We start from the raw sequence: 22508 nt of genomic DNA, 5'->3' as shown, positions 1-22508 counted from the left end.
CCCAAGAGCCTGGCTCTGCCCTACCCTGAAGAATGTGGATCACACATTGGCCTGGCCTGACACGGTTGTGTCAAGTCACCTCGAACATGGTCGACATAATTTTAAATCACATGTAGAGTGAAGTCTGCGTGTCAGGAAAGGACGTTAAACCTGATCTGAAGGTCCAGCTGATCATGACCAAGTGATGTTGATGGTGATAATTTTAAGGAGCACACATGGTCGAGTGATCATGTGCGCTGTAACGTTGTGGCTGTCGGCTGCTCCACTCGTATTGGACAGACCAATCAACAGGTGGAATCTGACACACACCTCAAACACAGGCCCAGCTGTTTGGAGGTACGTACCTTCATGACACCGTCCTTGAAGCATCACCAATTGTCGACATCATCGTGTTCACCTTTTGTATACAATCTACGCACATTATTATAGTTTGGGTATTTGTAATAGAGAATAGCTCTGCATGTTGTACTTATATTGGTTCTTTTAAATCGATCTCCCTTGGTATCCTATCCTGGTGCTGCGCATCATATTGGCCCAGCGCAGTTGTCTCAAGTTTCATTTTTATTACCTGGTACCTAAGCTAAGATAGGCCGAATCGCGTTGTCTTGATGATCATGCGTTTTTAAGCATGTGGAAATAATGCTATGCTCGTGTTTATAGGAGAGAAGCCCTGGAACGTTGGTCAGGGAGCGAGTGAAATCAGGTTGACAGTACTCTTTTGTCCCGGATCCCATGGCCCGATAAACTAGTTCAAATGCGGCACTCTTCAATTACCCCCAATTTAGTCCAACTTAGACTAGGCAATCTCTTGGAGGATCTTTGAGAAACAGTTGTTCCCACAATGATCCCCGGAGAGGTCTCTCATGAGTAACGGCCTCTCGGCGGATGGGCTGTTGGTGGCTGCCAGCTGACCCGGTGCTCGGGCACTACCGTCGCTTGATAAGAGAGAGAAAGGGAAAAACTAGCCTCTTTAGGTAAGCTTATCGCTAGTCAGTTTATCAGCCTGGGGTTGGTCTGCCGGTTAAAGCCGGCAGTCATATAAAACCCCGGTAGGAGTGACTCCTGGCTTTGTCTGTGACTTGGCTCGTGAACCAAGACGTGCAACCTCCTCCAAACAAGCATCATGTCTCGGACCGCGCAAACGACCTGCTTCTCTGCAAACAGACTCAACAGCACTACCTTTGTCATCTGTGAAGATGACAAATGGAGCGAGAATCCACTCATTTACGCGAAACTCTTTCCGAATAGCTTGGTACTGATCGACACTGGCTGTGGCGGCGCAGCCAAGGATCCAACCGTTGAACTCAAATCTCTGCGGACTTTCATTGAGACTTACCCGGTGGCTGATAACGAAGACGAGCCGCTGAATAAGGATGGCTCGAGGAACTATGTCGTGATTTGCACCCACTGCCATTACGATCACATCGGTTGGTCCTTCACTATCCATCTCCAAAAGTTCTTCAAACACTGACCTTTTCAGGCGGCATCGAAGAATTCACAGATAGCGAGAGTGCGATATGGGCGAGCTCATTTGACAAGGACTTCATTCAAGGGGTAGACCGCCTTCCAGAATCCTCTCTTTGTCGCTTCGTCGGTATGGAGACACCAAACTACCAAGTCACAGAATGGGCCAATAATGGTCAAAGCCTGGTAAATAGTCAAGGTGAGGATTTGGGGTTGAAGCTTTACCACACGCCTGGCCACACTCCGGACCAACTGGCCATATGGGACCACCAAGAGCGATTCCTTTTTGTCGGTGACTCTATCTATGAGTGGGCGGCCATCTTGTTTCCGCGGGAAGGAAACGTCACAACCTACAGTAAGACTATCGGGAAATTGAAGAAGTTGGTTCAAGGATGGAATCAAGAAGCCGGTGAGGAGTCTTGCTCGCTTGAAGACTTTCACGCTGATAGAGGCTGTAGGGACTACTGACAGCGATGCGCTTGCACCACGAGTGAGAATGGCATGTGGCCACAACACCCGTGACGAGGATGCTCTGGAGTTGCTTGAGGAGGTTGATCGAGTTTTATTGGCTGCTATTGAGCAAAGAATCCAGCCAATAGATAAGGGCATCAATCGAGAAGAGCAGTCGGAATTGTATGAGGATGGAAATGGGCGCATTTCTTTCTTTGGAAGTGCAACTGGCTTTACAGCCCTACGGAACAATGCAGAAACAGTCGAAGAGATGCGTAAGCGGTGCGAACTTTGACCTGGGAGTAGGGCGCAAGTCATGCGGAAGGGATCGGTTTTAAGAGCGAAGATTCGTATTTGACACTCATACTGTGTTTTGCGCTTGAATCTCTAGAGATTCTGTTGTCAATTGAATGTGACCTAGATCTACTTCAAAAATATTGCTCATAACGATGGTAGACTCAATGTTGTAGGAGGTTTTATATGGCCTTGGAGAGACGCCAGAGGCTAATCATTCATTTCTCAATACCTCTCTAATGAGAAAAAGAAGACAAAGAAGGAAAAACAAAACGAGTGATGATTGGGAGCTTCTAAAAACATGAGATCCTTTCAAACCTTTGCCTTCATTTTGTCTAGAATCTGCTGTACACCTGCGAAACCAAGCTCCGTCATAGTCTCCTCCCATAGTTTCTGCGAAACCGTCTTGCTCTCGGGGCTATAGAAGAACTGGCCATATCTAGGAGTCAGAGTCAGCAGGGGTGCATCGCACCCATGTTTTACCGAAAGAACTTACGGGTATATCCTCCAGTCCATGACAAAGCTGCCGTGTGTCTCCTTGCCCTTGATGACAGCAGCATCGATATAAGTCGAGGCCCCAGCATCAATCGGTCGTCCTACCATGGACTTCATTCCCAGGAGGAAAGCCTTGGCAACGCCATGGATGTCCCGCTGGAGATTCGTGCCCTTGCAAAACCCCGGGTCTACAAGGTTGACCACCACATCGTCGGGGCTCACATACTGGACAAGTTTGTAAATCCAGAGGTGAAGGAGAAACTTGGTAGTATTGTAGCGTTCAGCCCCATCAAAAGTGTTTTTTTCGTCAAAAGCAGGGATGATGGGCGATGCCTTGGATTCCGGGAACTTGGCGTGCATTGAAAGACCAGAGCTGACGATGGCGAGCCGGCCAGGACGACCAGCCGGGGCCTTCTCCTTGAGAATAGGAAGCAAGAGAGTAGCCAAGAGGACTGTGGAGAGGTAGTTGACCTGAAAGACCTCCTCGTGGCCGGTCCCAGCCAGGTCGAAGTTCTGCTTGGTGATCCCTGCGTTGAGAATGACAAGGTCGATGCGGGAAAGGGTAGCACAGCGAGATGCAAAGTCTTGGATCGACTGATATGAGGCCATATCTAGCTGCCAGACATCGACAGAGGCGGAAGGATGTTCCTTTCGAAGTGACTCAGCAGCTGTTTCTCCCCTCTGAAGAGACCGACTGGTGATGATGACATGGGATAACTTCAAGTCGAGGAGCATGCGGGCACATTGTAAGCCAAGGCCACCGTTTGCTCCAGAGATGATGGCTCTCTGACCACTGAGGTCGGTGTCTTTGGGAGGAAAGTGGGCCTTTTCACGCTGGGAGGCAAAGAAGAGTCCCATCAGACTCTGCGAGAGCATAGGAAGGTCAGATGAGGCAGTCATGATGGATGATGGTAGAAAAGAGATCTAAGGTGAAGATGAATCAGAATACCAAATGAGAAAAGATTGAAGAGCTTTTTGCGAGCATTTATAGCCGGCAAGAGGCAGACCATTCAAGGCCTGAAGGCTTGCGACATGGTGGTACTATCTTGGTTCCAACCAGTCCGAAAGGACTGAGGATGAGGACTCTAGATATCGAAACTGCCAAGCCTCGATTGTTTCCTTATAGAATAGAGACTACATCCTCTTCTGTAAAACAATATTGTCTTGGCGCTGTCCAACTCAAAAAGACGAATCAAGTTGGTCGGATCATCGGAACGATCAGAGCAGGGATGTGACCCCCAAAGCTGGGAACTAGGCCGAAATAGGGAAACAATTCAGGTCTTGGCATCCATCCTCATCACGTTTATGCAATGTTGCTGACGACGAAGTCAAGTCCTCGGAGATAGACACGTTCTTTCTTCCACATCATCCGCGTTTGCCTCCTTCTTGCAGCTCTTCTTTCACCCCAAGACTACTTGGCCGCTCAGTCGATATCTCATAGAAGCCAAGAACAGTTTGTCAGCCCCTGGAGATCAATCACATGGCGCCAGGAAGACGCCCGGCCCCACGTCCCGGTATGTCCCACCATCCTCTCCCCTGCTCACCTCATCCAGCCAGGCTAACCCATTTCATCAGCATCGAAGGGATTCGAGTTCGTCTTGAGTGATTCCAAGGGAAATCCGAAACCGTCAGATCGCAAACTCATCCGACGTCATGTGATGAGAGGGAAGAACACGCGTGAACACCAACCCCCTCGGCTTCCCGATTCTTGGATTCACACCACTGCCGCAGGTGGATCACAGTTGACCTTCCCAGCTGATCCTCTTAGTCACCCCGGTGGCCTCGTAAAGAGATGCGGGGATGGAAGCATATGGGACACATGCCCATGGTTCCCCTTCTCGATAAACGTGCTGGACACTGTCAAGTTTGCAGATGAGGTTGATGGACCTGCCCGTCAGATGATCGCTAGCTGTAAGTGAAACAGATCCTTGGACCTGAATCATGAACTCACTCGCTAGCAGTCTTTGGGACAATTCGGGAGCTCATGTACCCCCTCGATCTCTGTTGCGAATTCAACGCCTCCGAGACCAACTGGTTCGGCTGGATGACCAACGATGCCGCATACCTCCACGCTCTCCTCTTCACTGTCAGCTCTTTTCACGACCTTGCAGCTGGACGTACTGCACAGCCTCGCACCAACTACCATGTTTTCAAGGCCATCAGACTCCTCAATGAGCGCTTAGCTGATAGCAAGATGGCCCTTGCCGACTCGACGGTTGCCGTGGTCATGAGCATGGCCATGCTTTGCGAAATTGTGGGAGACGCCCAAGCTGCAAGAGCACATACCGACGGATTGAAGCAGATTGTTGAGTTGCGTGGGGGAATCGGTTCCTTCAGCCATGCCCAACAGCTCCAAGTCAAGATATGTCGGTGAGTGTGCAGCTGTACTTGACACTTGTAAAGTAGCTACATATACTGATGATAGTTTCGTTAAACAGGGTTGACTTGAGTGTGGCAATTTCACAAGGCTCCCGGCCATACTTCTTCCAAGATGGCGTCTCCTGGGACTCGTTTTTTGAGTCTTGTCCAGTCTTGAAGCGTCTGAGACCTGTTCCCTCAACCGCCATGTTGCGCACTCGTCGTCTGATCAAACCAGTCGATAGACGGTTATACTACATCTTCCAAGATGTTCAAGATTTCTCGCAGCTTGTGAACTTCCTGTTCCAGTCGCACCAGAGGATACAGCCCGGAATATTTCAGGACCTTCTCACATCTCTGCAGTATCGCATCCTGCTGCTCGACTTTGGAATCGATAATCGGTTTGCAGAGCTTTTGCGCCTCTCAATGTTGGCTTACTTGACTGTTGTTTTCTTCCGACTTCCCCAAGTCAAGCTCCAGTACCCCTTTTTAGGCTCTCAACTGCGTACAAGCTGCCAAACATTTGAGCCGGCGGATGAACAGGAGAGGAGGGTTTTTGCATGGGCCATGTTTGTTGGCTTCATGTCAGCGCTGGACTTGCAAGATGACGAGTTGACGATGATGCTGGCTGAGATGATGATGCCTTGTCTTGGTTCATCGTGGGTTGAGGTCAAGACGAGCCTGAAGGAAGTTTTATGGATTGATGGGATCTATGATGGCCCTGGGCAAGAGGTTTACGAGAAAATTTCCAAATAGAATCGCAGTTCGCCTTCGTGGGCATTCTTTGCTAGGTTCTGTTGTTTCTCAGCGAATCAGCCACTGCAGAAAACCTGTGAGACAAGTCGGAGCCGCAATCATTCGGTGGCTGAATGAGACAATAAGCGTCGCTGACTAACCTGGATTATTTGTTAAGCAGCTGTTAAGGTTGCTAGGCGCCACCTACCATTCTCTCCCGCGCGTCAAAGATTTGACTGTTGCAACGGTGATTCGGTGCAACGGCCAAACATTCAACGCTAACTCTACACTTTGAAGCTCAACTCAGCCCATTAACCATCAATTCACATATTCCAACTGATGTCCTCGGAAAATACTCGGCTCACAAACTTCGGCTCCACGGAGTTCTTGCCAAGCATCACTACGTCATCCTCGCCTCGTCATTGGATCACAAGCTTATCGCGTCTCCCCTGACTCGGCATCCCCTGCACCTCATTTAAAATCCTCCTTCTCCGTGCTCCGCTCGCGTGAGCCGCAACCCCATTCCCTCTTTGGACCTCAATCATGCTTCCTCTCTCCAAGACATGACGCGTCTCGCCATCGAGACGTGGATCTGGTACGGAGTCACATGGCTCGTCGTCATTGCCCGGCTGTAGGCTTCCCGGACTGTGGTTTCACTTGTGGCTTGCTGACTTTTGCGTGTTCAGCCTGTCTCGTCGGCTGGTCGTGGGATCAGTCAAGAAGTATCAGACTGATGATTACCTGATGGTTCTTGCTATGGTAGGTGCTCGCAGTCATGTCTCGTGCTCTTCTCCTCTCTGACTGATGATCTGTCTGGCAATTCAGGCCTGTGACGCGGTTCTCATTGCTTGCATCAACATCGTTTCCCACACGAGCAGCAACCTCATAGACCCTACTCAAGCAGTCGACCTCACACCAGATGAGATCGATAAACGCCAACTCGGATCCAAACTCATCCTTGTTGTAGAGCAGCTCCAATGTACCGTGACCTGGCTCGTCAAGTGCTGTTTGCTCCTCATGTATAACCGACTAACGTGGGTTGCCTCCTATGTGATCTGCTGGTCATTTTCTGATCGTGAACAGGACAAACTTGACGTACAATCGCGCTGTCAAAGTAGTTGGCGTGTATGTGATTGTCGGGTTTGTTGTCATGGAGATTCTATACTTTGGAGTATGGTGTCGCCCTTTCAATCAGTACTGGGCTGTCCCTACCGACAATGGTATCTCTTGCTTCCCACGACTTGCACCAAGTCTCCTGTTGTTAATGCCGCGCAGTTCAATGCTCAACCGCAACACATCACCTCATCACGAATGCAACCCTCAACATCTCGTCCGACATCATGATCATTATCCTTCCTATGCCCCTATTTCTGAAATCCAATGCCTCAGCCAAGATCAAAGTGCTCTTGTGCTGCATTTACACCGTCGGCGTCTTTACGGTATGTACATATCGATAACTGCTAACGGCCAATCCAGCGAGATGCCTCATCTACTAACTAGGTGACCCATGTTGCTAACCCTTTCGTGCCGCAGATTGTCTCCGCCGTTTTGAATAAATACTACTCCTTCACCGACCCTTTTGGGGCTGACTGGACAGCCTGGTATATACGCGAATCTTCAACGGCACTCATTGCTGCCAACCTCCCCTTGACTTGGCCCCTTGTCCGTCAAGTTATGCACATCAGCACCTCGAACCAAAGCAGTGCTTATACCCCGAGAGCATCGCGTGCTTTCGACCATTTTGATATTAGTGTACCTACTATAACGACAAACGGCAACAGTAGCTTGCCGACACTTGGGCCCTCAAATAGTGAGATCCCACTGAGGGAACGGGTTGGTGGTGTGGAGGGAACTTCAGGCGATAGGGCTAGGAAATGAATCTAATGACTGGTTAATCAAATATACATATATAATCAAACAGACCTGACAGCCGACAGTAAAACTTTGCTAACATACGGAGCAGTTAGGTTAGTACCTGCGCCCAGAGCTCTTTCTTCCTGCTAGGAGAGGGCGCTTTAGTTAATAGCAAGATCAAGTAAGTAATGGTTTCACTCTCCTAACCGGCATTGTTTATTGCAGCCGAAGGTTCTATCATAGCACCGTACCTATAAACGCTCCATGTTCCCATTACCGCTTCGAGAATATCAATCCTCAAGAAAAGTAACCCTCATTCCTACTAAACAAAGACTGAAACGATGGCCACGAAACCTGAGAATACGCCTTTGTCTTCATATTTGATCTCATCTGCCCGTTCTCTAGTGCCGTGTTGCTTTTTGAGTTATGTGGAAGCCTTGAACCCTGGGTGATGGCAGAGTCGACCTGATCCTGGCTATTTCGATCCAAGTTTGGCGAGACACATGCGTCCAAAGGCTGTTGTAATTCGGATGAGGAGTGCGAATTTTCGATCACCTTCGACATTTCATGAGACTCTAGCCTGTCATGACCACCTGTCTGTTGGTGGTGAGGCCATCGTAGTGTCCACTGACGAACAGCCTCGTCGATCGAGGCACTCAGCTCTTGATACGCCTCGGGGCATTGAACGGCTGGATTTTGTGCGACTTCCGGGATTTTGAGAACTTGTGCACAAATATCTCGAGTAATCTTGGATATTGGCTGGTCATGGTTCGTAGTATCGGGTATAGTTTGGGAAGTGGTTGGCAGAAGTGATGACGCAAACACTGGGCCGATCATCTCTTCGACCGTCTCCAACACCTTGTTCCATGGCTTGTTGGCGAACCGCTTATGATAACCATCCTTATCGTCGTCTGGAAAGATGGACAAAGAGTCCTTGATAGCCACTGACTTGAACGAGTCCATTTGGTCCCGGACTGTATCGAGAACTGCCTTTTCGAGCTGAATCGAGAGTTTCTCCAACTGAGCGGATTGATCTTCTTCCCCCATTGTCCCAGCACTCATATCACTGTTGCTGTTTCTATCTCTGAACAGCAAAGTGAGCTGCCTTTCTCGAATCGCTGGTTTGAGATCCTCCCGAATCAGGGGCTTGTTGTTTTGTCGCTTGTCTATAATGACAGTGGGACTGGGATTCAACCACGCGACCACGTGAGCCAAGACCTGCATCATGATCCGGCCCGCCTCTTTGGTTGTCTTGAGAAGCTTTTGAAAATCTGGGAATAACAGCCTGGGACCATCCACGAGGCGGCGATAGACACGAGCGTAAGCATCCCCATTCAGCTCAGACAGGAGACCCTGGCGACGCGTGAGGCTGGAATCGTCACTTGTTTGGCCAGGGAAAAAGAGCCGTTGGACGTCCATTTCTGTGTGATCAATAGATAGTGCCTCTGCTAGCTTGGTCCAATCCGAATCCTGCAGGCTGTCTGCACACTCCTCAGGCAGCTTGGCAAGTGACCCGAGAACCTGCTCGAAGGTGGTGAACCAGTACTAAGACGTGCTATATCAGCAACTCGCCCGGTGTATGGGAAGAAGCCGTAAACTTACGCTATCAATTCGATAGCTCGCCATCCAGTCCCAGGTTGAAATGTTGAAAGTCATCCTACCAAGCCGTGTCTTGCACCAACGAGTGATCATCGGCCTCCAACGGTCGTTTTTCCAGAGAGTGACGAGTCGAGCCGTAGGAAACTTGTCAGTTGTGCTCAGTCGTAGGACATCTATCATTTGCTTTTCAACATCGTACTTTTTTCCCTGAAAGAGAGAATCGCATTGGTCATTTACCAGCACGAGCTGCATCCAGATTTGGCCATGGCTATCGGGTAGAGATAGGCCGCGACGGTTGACACGTAGTTTGACATTGAGACATGCCGGGATGTGGTCTAAATGGGCGGTCAGCTTACGAAGTCATATATGCTGCATTTACTTACCTCGATCATATACGATGCACGTCCACCACAGCTCCTTACTATCTGCTCCCGTTTGCTTCACATACTCGCGCATTGCCTCTATCCTGTGCTGGCCTGCCATGACTTCTGCCTTCTCATTGGGGTTGATTATCGGCCAGTCCTCAAATGACAGTACCTGATTGCACTGCGAGCCACTTCCCGATTGCCCAAGATGGTTCATCATACGGCCTACAGCTTCGGCGCTGCATTGCACCAGCAAAAACTTCTCAGCCTCTTGTCGCTCCAAGTTACCTTGCTGGAAGGCATTGCGCAGTTTCTCTACATGTCGGCGATTCAGGTGCCGGTTGGTGCCCTTTCTCCAGACACATGACAGAGCATCCAAGGGCATCTTGGCTGTAGCGAGGCGGTAGTCCTCCGCTTCATGCTGAGCAGACCTGCCATCGCAGAAGCTGTCTTGTTCCATTCTTGTAGAGTGTAAGGCCTGGGATCGACGAGGTCGTTTGTTGCGTATTGCCCTGGAATTTGGTGACTGGCTGTGAGCGGAATGGCGCTTCATGTTGGCTTTGGCACCGATGGGATCAAAGAGATAACGTGGGTTGCGATGGAAGACTTGCTGTGAGTGGGACGATGACGGTCTGGGCATTATTAATCGCGGGCCAAGCTCCGTTATGATCCCCGCTCGGGAGAATTAGCACCCATCTCCATCTTCAACCCCAGGGTTAGACTTGGGGCGAGATCTCGAAGAACTTGAATCTTCGGATTTGGATGCCAAAACATGAAAGTTTTGGTGACCAACGTGAAGAATTGTGATCAAATTCACCGAGCGGGACGGTGAGATTGGGGGCAAATTGATTTGAGAGACGATAGTGGGCTCAAGGGTGCATCATCAACTTGAAAACTATTTAATCATGTATCGCTTTGCTTCACATCCAAGCTAAGAAGTGTCTTTTTGCATTCTAACGGATTCAAAACTCTCTTATCTATCACACAGACACAAAACATTTACTTCTTAGGTATTCATTTTATTACCCACGTCGCATCAAGCCCAACATGTCCTGCTATCAAAACATTGCCATCGCCGGAGTAGGTGCTGCATCAGAGGAAGAATAAGTAGTGCTGATTGAAGACCAAGGCATCCGGAAATATTGGAAAAGTTGTGGTGAAGGAGCTCTTGGCCTCCAACTTCAACGTCACCGCCTTGCAAAGACCAACTTCCACGTCTACTTTCCCCGATGGGGTCCAAGTCCGGAGGGTCATCAATGACTCGTTTGAGTCTTGGAAGGCGGCTCTCGAAGGCCAGGATGCGTTCATCTCTTTTCTGGTCCCACCGGTAACATATTATCAAGACTTGGCTGCCGATGCTGCCGTTGCTGCCAGGGTGAAGCGCTTCATTCCGTCTGAATGGGGAATGAACACGACGATTCTTGGAGACACAATCTTTGGCAAACTGCTTGCCGACAAGACATCCACGCGAGCTCATTTGGAGAAGCTTGCAAAGGAAAACGAATTTTTCTCTTGGACAGGCATTTCCACTGGACTGTGGTTCGACTGGGTAAGTGAAGTCGTCACACCTGGGTGATTACACTTGAGGGTTGGACTGATAAACGCAATGCAGGGGCTGGAACACCTATCCCTGGGATTTGATAAAAACACCATGACGGCAGAAATCTCTGATTCGGGTAATGAAAGATTTCAGACGACTAACCTTAGTTTTGTGGCTAAGGTTGTGGCTGCTATCTTGCAGAATCCCGCCCAAGCCTCAAACAAGTACATCACGATCGCCTCATTCAACATTTCTCAAAGGGAAATACTTGCACTTGCAAAACAGATCTCTGGGAGGAAGTGGACTGTCAAGTCTTGCAAGGTTGACGATGTCCAGAGAGCTGCCGAAAAGGATCTGGCTAATGGCAATTTCGATGCGGCATTCTATCCTTTGCTGCATGGTCGGCTTTTTCGAGATGGTACTGATCTAGCGCTCAAGCCCGAGAAGAACTTTGCTCAGGAAGTGCTGGGGTTCTCGGAGGAGGATCCAGTCGAGGCGATCAAGGCTTGGCTCAAGGAGTAGCTGGAATACTTGGTACGAGGTCTTTGGATGAAAGGGGGGATTAAGTCTACCTGGTAACTCCATGCATAAATATATGTCACTGAATGACTAGACCTTTAACGTTCATTCATATCTCCATATGCTACGTCTCATTTTCGTCATTTAGCAGCACTCACAAAACGGCCTGAGTTAGGACGCTAGTTGTCGTCCACTCTGCAAAACCTAACCAGACCACGTATGCTGACAATAATTGATAACAGGAATATTAGTTTGTATCACCACTTAACTGATGGCCTGACGTCGTTGAAGAGATCACGTAACGTTGATCCACGGCGAATGACTCACTCGGTCGGGGATACGCAATACGCTGCCGCTTACGCTGATCGATCCACATCCACTGGGATATAATCTCAGCAAGGAAGTCAAGGTTGGCATCGAGTAGACTTGACCAAAATTCTTGGCAATCTCCAAAATGGCTGCTCATGGCTTTTGGCAGTATCTGAGGCTTAAGGCTATTGTTTCTTTGATTCGCTTCTTCAACTACCTTGGTACCCGTCGTCATCTTCAACCGTCTCCATCTTGCGACCGTAAACAAATCCGCATTCCGTCCAGGCAACTTGGTCGATTTATCGACGCTTGGATCTACCACCCGCCAAACTACAACAAAGATGAGCCCCGAGGACTCGTCATCAACTGGCATGGAGGCGGTTATGTTATGCCGAATCTGGGCCAGGACCATTCATTCTGCGAACAGGTAGCCCGTGAAGCCAAAGTCCTCGTGCTAGACGCAGATTACCGCAAAGGGCCGGAACATCCATTCCCTGGGGCTACCGAGGACGTTGAAGATGTATTGCGATGGGTCCAGAGCCAGCCCCACGTCTTTGACCTTGACCATGTTGCTCTATCTGGATTCAGTTCCGGGGGGAACCTCGCACTGGTCGCATCCTCTGAATTGAGACGCGAGTTCCAAGACATCAACATCAGGGCGGTTTATTCGTTCTACCCGGGAACCGACCTTAGCACCCCCTCAGAAGACAAGTCAGTCTCGGAGCCGATTGCGCCGATTCCCTCCTGGGCACTGCGCGTCTTCTTTGACAGTTACATTCCCCGACTTGAGGATCGAAAGTCGCCCAAAGCCTCCCCCATTTACGCTGAAGAGTCATCTTTCCCCTCACATATTCTGCTCTTTGTCTGTTCTGGGGATATCCTGTGCCCCGAAGCCGAGGTGTTTGGGCAGAAGCTGGCCCGGGCAGGTTGTGACATTGAGGTCGTCAAAGTGGAAGGGGCTGGACATGGATTCGATAAGGATGCCCTTGCGCGTGTTTTCAAGCCGGAGGAAAAGAAAAGAGCATACGCAAAGGTTATTGAGAGTCTGAAATCTATAATGTAGATGTGACCCCTTATTCTAGCACTCTGACAATAAGCAATGTATATCTATCTAAGGGTTGTTACTAGAAGTACGATCGCCCCCAGGTAGTGTTTAAACCAATCATGTCGTACTGGTACGGCCACTGGATCTCAACCCCCAACTCCTGGGCAGTCTTGAGAAGAAACTCGGGTTCCTTGAGAAACTGTCTCCCTACAAATGCAAGATCCGCCTGCACGCCGTCTTCCTTATCAAGCTGCACAACATCGTGAGCAGTCTGTGGTGTGTGGATAAACCCCACCGCGGCAACGAGCAAATTCAGGCTCTCTTCCCTCAACGCAGCCCGGATGGTCCTGGCTAGGTCAAGCTGGTAATTGGGATGGACGTCGATCTTCTGATCTTTGTGATTACCCCCTGATGATACGTCCAAGATGTCGACACCAAGCCCGGGCAGAAGTTTGGCTAGCCTTATGGATTGGTCAACATCCCATGACGGCTCTCCGCTCCATTCCATCCACTCGATTGCGGATATCCGGAGAGATAGTGGGACACTGTCGGGGATGACTGCCCGGATCCCTTTGATGACTCGAACGAGAAAGCGAACACGATTCTCGAAGCTGCCGCCATATTCATCCGTGCGTTTGTTTGTTAAAGGAGATAAGAATTGGTTGATGAGGTAGCCGTGAGCGCCATGGATCTCAATAAAGTCTGTTTATAGGTAGGTCAGTTGATGTACCATTAGGTGAGTGGTCCTGCCTACCAAGACCAGCCTTGATGGCTCTTCGAGCAGCATCTGCGAAACTCTGTATCAAAGCCTCGATTCTATCAAGAGTCAAGCTCTTTGGAGTGACATGTGCGTCAGTGTGCGGGATCGCACTGGGCCCCCACACATCATCTGGCCATCCCCCATCTTGCTCAGTAGCCACCTTCAGCTCCCCTTTCGGTAAAAACCTCGGCGCAATCATGCCCGCTTTGACACCAGCATGATTGAGCTGAATACCAATCTTCTGGCCCTGCCCATGGACAAAGTCAGCCACTCGCTTCAGCGGCTCGATCTGACTATCCTGCCAGAGACCAGAGTCCTGAGGGGAGGTCCGCCCGTTGGCAGCCACTCCTGTGGACTCAACAATGGTCAGGGGGACGCCTCGGAATGCGAATGCGCCCAGATGAATGAGGTGAAAGTCGGTCAAGTGGCCGTCTTGAGCACTCCAAGTTCCCATGGGTGAGACGACGAAGCGGTTTTGGAGTTCCAGGCCTCGAATCTTGATTGGGGTGAAGATAGTGGGAGTTTTCGCATCTGGGTTTATAGCAGTCCCAGTTGGGACATCCACCTTGGGAAAGGCCGGCTTTGAATGAGAGAGTGTCATAATGATTGCTTGTACTCGCCAAAAATGTGATCAAGGGAGCACAGGATGCAAGGGGTGCAGATTCAACAACAGAAGTGCGCTTGTTCACCTATTTATATGTATGATCGTGGGATGATAAATGTCAAATGAAATCATCGGAAGATATGGCCAGCTGAGTTGGATTAATGTACAGAATAGTCTTGCTGATTGGCTTTCTTTCCACCACTTGATGTTGTGATTCGACTCAGAATGGCGTTGGGTTGGCTAAGCATGGGAAGACAAGGATCACACACTGACTGATTGAGTTAGATCCAAGAGTGGAGCGAAGGATTAAACGAACCGACAAATCATATCTGCTGGTGATCAGCCGAGTTGATGTTTAATAAGCAGTTTCCATCATCATGGGGATTCTTCAACTTGTTCTGCCTTGCACATTTACCTCAAAGTGCAACGTGTTTAACGAGCTCATCCATAAAACCAGCATTGGACCTCAGACATGGGCCAGAAATCCATATCGTTGCCGGAAGCTCCCGGAACAGGCCATAACGTTACGCCCCATCGACAGAGGAGATTCGCACTCAAGGTTCGGACTGGATGCATCACATGCAGGTGAGGAACTTGGCCTCTTGTTTATATATCTGCCTCTAAACTTCTACTTTAGGATTAGAAAAATAAAGTGTGACGAGACCAAGCCTTCCTGTCATCGCTGCACCTCGACAGGGCGCAAGTGTGATGGATACATCATTCCTGGGGGCTGCTATTCACAAGCCACAACCGTCCCTCGCTCAGCCAATACCAGGGAAGCTTCCCGAAGAGAGGCAGGCCCTGTACATGTTCCGGACCAAGATTGCCACGTCGATCGCTTCTTCCCTTGATCTTGGATTTTGGACTGACGATCTTTTACGAATGGCCGAGGCGTACACAACTGTTCAGCACGCCGTTGCTGCGCTGGCTACAGCTTACTGCTCATCAATCCTTTATGAGAATGGGTGTCGAACGAAGGAGAGGCAGTTTATTCTGACTCAGTATAACAAGTCGATCAGCGCTTTGCAACACTGCCTAAGCAGTCCTAAACTCACCAGAAACCATCAGGTCATCATCTTGATGGTGAATATTGTATTTATCTGCATATGCGCCGTTCAAGGGCTCCAAAATGAAGCCTGTCTTCATCTTCGTAACGGCCTGTCTCTACTCAACGAATGGCAGCTGGGGGCCGAGGAGGGCCATGGGCTAGAATCGACACCAACCTCTGTGAAGTTCCTAGCGACTCTGTACACTCAGCTGGACACACAAGCTCGGGTCGTTATGGAATGCAGTTTTCCACACAAGACGAGACTCTGGCCCCCGCATGCTGTCACACTTGATGGCTGGGGTAGTGGACATCTTGCCACTATTACCAAGGCTGCCAGCCAGCTTGAGAGACTGCACAATGAATCCATTCAGTTGACAACACCATCAGAGCCATCAGACCGTGAAAATATCCGCCCCCATCAGCATGCAACATTACATCGCAACCTGCAAAGCTGGGATCTTGATTTTGGTGGGCTTTTATCCCAAGGAGGCACTCCCATTAAGTATCTGCAAATCCGAAGGCACCTGACCGGGGCAAGCTTTGAGCTTTGGTGCAGCAATACAAGCAAAGAAATGGAGCATAACCCAACCTGGGCCAGCGAGATTCTGGAACTAGTCAATGAGATCATGCAAGGTTCGAGATTCTCAGAGGCAAGCGTGGTATTCACCCCCGCTGGAGGTTTGATCGAGGCGCTTTACTTCGTGGCCACAAGATGCCATGATGCCGGAGTTAAGAGGGCTGCTATTGAAATGTTGGAGAGGCGTCCCATACTTGAGGGGCTGTGGAACAGCTCGATAGCATATGCAGCTCTACATAAACATCGTGCAACATGGTAGTTTCACACCTACCCTTGGATTACGTACATCATAGCTTTAATGAACGTGCCACTTTTGACTACCTCACCCTTCCCGAGGCCCTAACCTATTAGTTCAAACCGCTGCTCCACCCGCAAAAAGGCTTGTGTTTTCCCTGACATAACCAAGTGCCCCATTCAAACCATCACCTCAGGCAGGAGGTACGAAAGTCCATGGGCCACCACTCTTAATGCAAAACCCGGTGATTTTGGCATAATAAAAGCCTCGATGAGTCATGGAAGTAGCAGTTGGATCTGAATAACCATTCAGCCAGACCCAGCCGGTAACATCCCCCTTATCAGCGACAAGGGCGCTAACAAATCCTGAGTCTGGGTAGAAAAGGGTCACGGGGCCCACGGCGCCTTTTGAATCCACCAGCAGTGCATTGAACCTGTTCGGCTGCTTTTCAATAGGTACGTTTGAGAAATTGATGTCAGCCTTGATGGTATTGCCCGAAGGGATAGTAACTTTCGCGTAGTCGTCGACGCTCGTCCCAGGCGAGGGCAACGATTTCATGTACGCATTGGTGAGGAATTGAACAGATCCGCTGGACCCCACAGACGCAGTTGGGATGCCAGCATCAACGTACAAGTCGTATGGGTTCTGACCGTTCTTGGTCCCAGGTGACGGAAGGCCCTGGGCGATCCAGAGCACCGCGTTGCGGGACTCAGCCTTGAACGACCAGCCACCATCTCTTGCAACCTTGAGTTCGCACCGGCTAAGGTTCAAGAAGATCTTGCCCTGTGTAGTAGCCGCAGCTCGTCGGAAGAGTGGTGAATCGTCTGGGATGCCGAGCTCGGCGGGATTGACAGTAGGTATGGTGGGATTGTCGAATATAGAGGGGAAGGATTCTGAGGATGGTTCAGTGGGTGCTGCCCAGACAGAGCCCAGGAAGGGCAGGACAAGAGAGAGACGCATTAATGCAGATGAATTGACGCTTGTTGGCTATTTCAGGATTGACTGGTAGCAGCTGGTTGGTAACGCTACAACGTTGGCAATATAAGGTCTTGGCGTCGGGAGAAGGGGGCATATAGGTAATTAAGAACGCTCACAGTGAGGCTTTAAATGCAATGATCCAGTCGACGAGGCCGCCTGAGGCAGCGTGTAAAGAGAGACATTTGAGGGCGAGACCGTTCTTGGCTGGTTGTGGCTTGAGCTGAAAGCAGTAGTCTCATAGATAGTATCGTAGCTAGAACATTATATCCACCTTATTAGTGCCCAAGTCTGGGACATCGCAGCACGACTTCCTTACCTGCTTGAACAGTTTCAGCAAAGCCACCGCCAATAGCTTCGGATTTGAGGCTGAAACAGTAAATATTGACGGGGAGTTTTGCCAAGAAGTGTGCCGTGTCCCGTTTTGGCGGTGTCCGAAGTTGAGGCTCAACTACTCCGTACGTTTGAACTACCTTCACTCAGCTTGTTCTCTGGGTCAAACTATGCTCCTCATTTTGGCAATTGCATTAGCTCACTCAGGCACTCGTCTGTCTCAGTAGTACAGCAGTGGAGATGCTTCGTTTGCAAGCTGTTGCGTTGGTGTTGATAGCATCGTTTTCAAAACATATGCACCCTATGCACTAAACCCGACCAAGCTGCATTCCCAAAGGTATGGCTTTGAAGTGCGCTTGTAAAGACAGTTTAGTTATCTCAGCCCAGCCACTGCAAGAATCTAAACCAGCTGTCGCTGCAAACCTGGGTCTAGACCTACAGACTTATCGCCAACTCACAGTTTTTTGGAACGGCACGTCATAAGAAGCTAACGAGTTTATAGCCGATCGTGAATACCCATGGCCTCGTGGGCATCACCCTCCTAGCTGGATGAGGAAACGAATACCAATAGAGCACCACTATACTGCAAAGTCTTACCAACGAAGGGAATGACCTGGTAAAGCTGATTACTTACATTACGAAATGGCCATCAACTCGGGTGCCTCGCTACCTAACATTTTCTTCTATCCTCTGTGATAACCTCCATGGCATCACGTCAACTGTCCATAAATAGGCTTGGCGATGTGTTACTTACTTTTTGTGATTTTAAAAAGGTCAAAGCGACTACTAAGGGGGTATTCTAAACTGTAACCGCGTCATAAAAGCTCCCTCTGTGTGTCTGTCAAATTTTTTTTCTTGTGTACGATAAACACGTCATTGAATAAGAAGCATAAAATTTCCCTCTTTCGGCTCATGGGTAACTCAGCAAAACGCAAACTCACGTGTGAAGATTTCTTGTAAGGTCTTTTGGGATAGACGGTATGGAATGAGTGAAAATCACCGCTTAGCTACTACAACTGCCATATGACATCGTGGCACCGAGAGTCACCAAGTAGGGCCAGAAAACAGCCGGGGTGGCTTTTCAATCACCATAAGCTTTGTCGTTGAAAAGAGCAGGGTCTGAAGGGCAAGTCTTATCCATTGGGTCTGCATGGGATGCGTCCAAATGGAGATTTGAGGATGGGGAAATCCACGATGGAGGACCCAAACCACCATACACGTGCCAATGGCTTCTGAGATGAATTGCTGGAGGGATTTGCAGATCAATTACAGATTTAGAAGCCCAAGAGAAAAATTTGTATGAGTTTAGTAGAAACTAGAGCTTCAACAGACTTGACACGAAATATAGCGCCGATAACCTAGGAGCGATACGACGATGCTAGAGATTAGGAGGGAGCTTCTCGGGAGGACAATAGCTAAGCATCAGTACCAGATAGCTTTTTGGGACAGATACTCAGCATAAAACTCACCTACTAATAATGGTTTGCTTGAATATTTTGATGTCTCCAATCATCCATCCCCTTGGTCTTTGGTGTTACCATCTTCAATGATCAGGCCAAAGTATGCCATCAGCCACATTAGCCACCTTTGGCTTTAACTGGTTCGATTGATAAGCCGGATCTTCTGGTCCTTAGGGCTGGTAAGGAATGAGACACCAGACTCATCGAGGAGGGAAAAGGCGCAAAGGTGGTGGGATAATGGAAGACTCCAGCTAATTCATTTCGGCTTCCTCTTGGAACTAGCGAGCTCAGCGTTCTTGCTCTCTCGCTTGGCCAAGTTCCCTCATGTTTCATCGGTTGAGTATCCTGCTTTTCGAGAAATGACCGCCAAAAACCCTAGAGTAGGGAAACTCGTTAACGTGGAGGCTAAGATCAGGGGCCTGTATGACTGGAGATAATTTGGCATGAGAGGAAAGGTTACCCGTAAGACGGCGCGATGGAGAATAGGGTAACAGGGCCCATGACAATAGGTACAATGGCAACTAATAAGATAGTTGTAGCTGGTTCATTCGTTTTAGTCTCATTCCTTATATTGAAATTTGTCTTGAGCTGTGTAATTGCAAGCTTGAAGACGTGGGTTTGAGGGCGTGGCATGCCACAACTAACGACTGCATCATACCTGCGGTGCCTGGCTCGGACTTCGGGATGCTGCGAGACGACGAGAACACCGACTACGATATGAATCAAATTATCTTACTACTGCGAGATAACAAAGGCGATCGTGCGACCCACCTTGATACGTCCGTTCCTCCATCCCAGCTCCTCAAGTTATCATTCAGGAAATGGTCTCGGATGCACGCCGCGCTATCTTGATTTCAAAGGCGGGGTGCATAGTTAGCGTCCCTTTCCTTGGTCGCAGGCTCGCACTTTTCTTCCCGTAAGGGCGTAGCGCGGGCAAGATGACCTCCTTGTCTGTAATCTCGGTGAACCTTGTCGGGAGATAAGGAAAATTCCGAGAGACAAACAAACATAAAACCACGATGAGAAAGGGAAGAAGAATGACAACAGAAAGCCAGAAAACTCATTCTTGCTGGGAAAAACATCAGAAATCTTCACATCTTTACATAGAATCCAAAACTTGGGCTTCTCATCGCCATGGAGACAGATCACGAAAAACACGCCCCTGGTGGCAATCGAGATGATCATCATCTCGAGCGTCTTGGCTATGCCCAAGAAGTCAGGGTATGAGAAATTGTCTTGAGATTTTTGTGAAATGTCGAATCCCTGACAGAACTCAGCGCAACTTCTCCCTCACGGCCATGGTGGCAACCTGCGTCAGCCTGATGGCGACGTGGGAAGCTCTTTGCAGGTGAGATGCGCTCATGACTGGACTCGGTTGCCGTTTTCCTAACCCTCCAACAGTACCATGGTCACGGGATTGGTAAGTGGAGGACCAGTCTCACTCGTTTATGGGGCTATTGCGGCTTTTATAGGATCGCTTTGTTCTGCTTTGTCTCTTGCTGAACTGGCTTCAAGGTACGCGCATCCCTGCCCATCTCTCCGTTGACTGTAACTAACAGGCAACGCGCAGCCACGCAACGGCTGGTGGGCAGTACCATTTTGTGGCAAAGCTGTGTCCCAAGAGGATACGACCAGTGAGCAGCTGGCTCGCCGGATACATCTCGTAAGTGTTTCTGCCGTAGTTAGAACATGGACTGACCCTTGTCGTCACAACAGTACCCTGGGCTGGATCGCCGTCGCCGGAAGCGCACCATTTCTCGCCGGAACACAAATCCAGGGCATGCTAGTCCTGAATTATCCGACCTCGTATACCTTTGAGAGGTGGCACGGTACTCTTCTCTATTGGGCTATCCTGATAGGATCCGCTGGCATTTGCATCCTGTGCAGCAACATCTTACCGCTCGTGGAAAAAGTTACCATGGCGCTTCACATCATATTCTTCATAATAATTCTGGTGGTTATGGTTGCCGTGTCTCCCACCAAACATTCGGCCGCCTTTGTCTTTACCGACTTTCAGAACAACTCTGGGTGGGCTAGCGACGGAATAGCTTGGTGCATCGGGCTTTTAAGCTCTTGCTACGTGCTTATTGGCTATGACGGAGCTACCCATCTAAGTGAAGAGATGGAGAAGGCCGAAACCGGCGTTCCGAGAGCCATGGTCGGATCTATCCTGATTAACGGAACGCTCGGCTTTGGCTTTCTGATCGCTCTACTGTTCTGTATGGGAGACATCACATCAGCCTTGAACACGCCGACTGGATTCCCAATCATCCAGATCTTCTACAACATCACTGGAAGTATAGCGGCGGCTACTGCTTTGACGAGCGCAGTGACAGTTATGGCCGCCCTCTCCACGGTCCCACTCATCACCTCTTCGGCTCGACTCATGTGGGCGTTTGCTAGAGACCAAGGCAAGTATCCGAGACCAATGAAATCGGGGCGTTCAGCTAACTGGTAGGATCACAGGCCTCCCCTTCTCCATGCATCTCTCCAAGATCGACCGAAAACGCCAAATCCCAACCATCGCGATCCTCACCACGACCGTTCTACTCATGCTGCTTGGGCTCATCAACATCGGTTCCACCACAGCCTTCAACGCTGTTTTATCCTTGGCTGTGGTGAGCCTGCAAATCTCATACCTTATGCCGATCATTCTCTTGATCTGGCGCCGTATTTCTCGACCAAACACATTGACTTGGGGCCCTTGGCAGTTGGGCAAGTCCGGAATCTTTGTAAATGTCGTTGCGACAGTCTATCTTGTTTTCACGAGTATCTTCTTACTCTTTCCCCCTTATCAGCCTATTACCGCTGAAAACATGAATTACGCGCCAGTTGTTCTTGGCGGTGCTGTCATATTTGGATGTATTTACTGGCCTTTCAGAGCACGGAAGAGATACTTTGGACCACTGATCGAGACCAATGGTACGGAGAGTGCATCGGTGGGAGAGTAAGAGATGTAACTGGGCGAAGAAGATTTGATAGCACATTCAACATGCCATCACCCAATTCTTGAGTGTTGAGATCGGCGACTATCTGGCTAGCCCGACCTCTTGTGATGTCATTTTGCTTCCCTTAACAACTACGTGACTCTTCACTTGATACTCCTGAGGACCAAGTATCTAAAGCTACCTGTGTCGTAAATGACCAAGGAGTGTTGACTTGTCAAAGCCGATGCTGTTCTAACGGCAAAGGGAGAAAACCCGTGAGCCAATCATGGCGACTTACCTTATCGACTAACTAGGAAGTTAGATCCCGTGACCTTCTCCCCGCATTTCTGCCATCGATCTCATCATCAACCACTCTCCATCATCTATCCATCCAACCAGATCCTTGGCCCTCCTCGACAACATTTGTTCCTTTTATCATTATGCAGTCGAAGTTTTCAACCCATCTACAACAAGTAGAACGAGAAACTCAGTCTTCATCTCCAAGTGGACTTAACTCTGATGGCAGCGGCCCATCAGCTCGGTCCCGCAGGTCAAAGAAAAC

The 22508-nt window shown here is 49.4% G+C and overlaps 11 protein-coding genes across 11 annotated transcripts; 7 read left to right on the top strand and 4 right to left on the bottom strand.

Annotated features, from left to right (window-relative positions):
- Window positions 1-1123: 1123 nt before the first annotated feature.
- Window positions 1124-2209, top strand: NECHADRAFT_82658 (uncharacterized protein; the record flags this gene model as incomplete). The annotated part of the gene is made up of 3 exons (XM_003049321.1): window positions 1124-1427; window positions 1481-1918; window positions 2064-2209. The coding sequence occupies 3 exons, from the start codon at window positions 1124-1126 to the stop codon at window positions 2207-2209; spliced, it is 888 nt and encodes a 295-aa protein (XP_003049367.1).
- A 311-nt stretch (window positions 2210-2520) lies between these two features.
- On the bottom strand, window positions 2521-3603 carry NECHADRAFT_82657 (uncharacterized protein; the record flags this gene model as incomplete). Its single annotated transcript, XM_003049070.1, has 2 exons — window positions 2521-2647; window positions 2705-3603. 2 exons carry the CDS (start codon window positions 3601-3603, stop codon window positions 2521-2523), a joined length of 1026 nt encoding a protein of 341 aa, XP_003049116.1.
- A 662-nt stretch (window positions 3604-4265) lies between these two features.
- NECHADRAFT_45111 (uncharacterized protein) lies at window positions 4266-5817 on the top strand (the record flags this gene model as incomplete). The annotated part of the gene is made up of 3 exons (XM_003049320.1): window positions 4266-4614; window positions 4665-5073; window positions 5142-5817. Coding segments are annotated over 3 exons (1434 nt in total), but the record flags the coding sequence as incomplete, so codon positions are not given.
- Window positions 5818-6359: 542 nt separating this feature from the next.
- NECHADRAFT_25930 (uncharacterized protein) lies at window positions 6360-7479 on the top strand (the record flags this gene model as incomplete). The annotated part of the gene is made up of 6 exons (XM_003049319.1): window positions 6360-6427; window positions 6483-6555; window positions 6622-6830; window positions 6880-7016; window positions 7072-7235; window positions 7330-7479. Coding segments are annotated over 6 exons (801 nt in total), but the record flags the coding sequence as incomplete, so codon positions are not given.
- Window positions 7480-8814: 1335 nt separating this feature from the next.
- Window positions 8815-10074, bottom strand: NECHADRAFT_45421 (uncharacterized protein; the record flags this gene model as incomplete). The annotated part of the gene is made up of 3 exons (XM_003049069.1): window positions 8815-9195; window positions 9253-9584; window positions 9633-10074. Coding segments are annotated over 3 exons (1155 nt in total), but the record flags the coding sequence as incomplete, so codon positions are not given.
- A 587-nt stretch (window positions 10075-10661) lies between these two features.
- On the top strand, window positions 10662-11676 carry NECHADRAFT_82653 (uncharacterized protein; the record flags this gene model as incomplete). The annotated part of the gene is made up of 3 exons (XM_003049318.1): window positions 10662-10694; window positions 10744-11163; window positions 11227-11676. The coding sequence occupies 3 exons, from the start codon at window positions 10662-10664 to the stop codon at window positions 11674-11676; spliced, it is 903 nt and encodes a 300-aa protein (XP_003049364.1).
- Window positions 11677-12127: 451 nt separating this feature from the next.
- Window positions 12128-13045, top strand: NECHADRAFT_82652 (uncharacterized protein; the record flags this gene model as incomplete). Its single annotated transcript, XM_003049317.1, has 1 exon — window positions 12128-13045. The coding sequence occupies one exon, from the start codon at window positions 12128-12130 to the stop codon at window positions 13043-13045; it is 918 nt and encodes a 305-aa protein (XP_003049363.1).
- A 61-nt stretch (window positions 13046-13106) lies between these two features.
- On the bottom strand, window positions 13107-14388 carry NECHADRAFT_45044 (uncharacterized protein; the record flags this gene model as incomplete). Its single annotated transcript, XM_003049068.1, has 2 exons — window positions 13107-13729; window positions 13782-14388. The coding sequence occupies 2 exons, from the start codon at window positions 14386-14388 to the stop codon at window positions 13107-13109; spliced, it is 1230 nt and encodes a 409-aa protein (XP_003049114.1).
- Window positions 14389-14863: 475 nt separating this feature from the next.
- NECHADRAFT_82650 (uncharacterized protein) lies at window positions 14864-16275 on the top strand (the record flags this gene model as incomplete). Its single annotated transcript, XM_003049316.1, has 2 exons — window positions 14864-14976; window positions 15060-16275. The coding sequence occupies 2 exons, from the start codon at window positions 14864-14866 to the stop codon at window positions 16273-16275; spliced, it is 1329 nt and encodes a 442-aa protein (XP_003049362.1).
- A 168-nt stretch (window positions 16276-16443) lies between these two features.
- On the bottom strand, window positions 16444-17211 carry NECHADRAFT_82649 (uncharacterized protein; the record flags this gene model as incomplete). The annotated part of the gene is made up of 1 exon (XM_003049067.1): window positions 16444-17211. One exon carries the CDS (start codon window positions 17209-17211, stop codon window positions 16444-16446), a length of 768 nt encoding a protein of 255 aa, XP_003049113.1.
- Window positions 17212-20153: 2942 nt separating this feature from the next.
- NECHADRAFT_45109 (uncharacterized protein) lies at window positions 20154-21970 on the top strand (the record flags this gene model as incomplete). The annotated part of the gene is made up of 6 exons (XM_003049315.1): window positions 20154-20240; window positions 20297-20367; window positions 20421-20534; window positions 20590-20682; window positions 20736-21434; window positions 21478-21970. The coding sequence occupies 6 exons, from the start codon at window positions 20154-20156 to the stop codon at window positions 21968-21970; spliced, it is 1557 nt and encodes a 518-aa protein (XP_003049361.1).
- Window positions 21971-22508: the final 538 nt, after the last annotated feature.

This window comes from Fusarium vanettenii (assembly GCF_000151355.1).
Source record: "Fusarium vanettenii 77-13-4 chromosome 7 genomic scaffold NECHAsca_9_chr7_10_0, whole genome shotgun sequence".
NCBI classification, from domain to species: domain Eukaryota; kingdom Fungi; phylum Ascomycota; class Sordariomycetes; order Hypocreales; family Nectriaceae; genus Fusarium; species Fusarium vanettenii.
The sequence above is the reverse complement of the archived record's forward strand: the minus strand, read 5'-3'. Positions and strand labels throughout refer to the sequence as shown.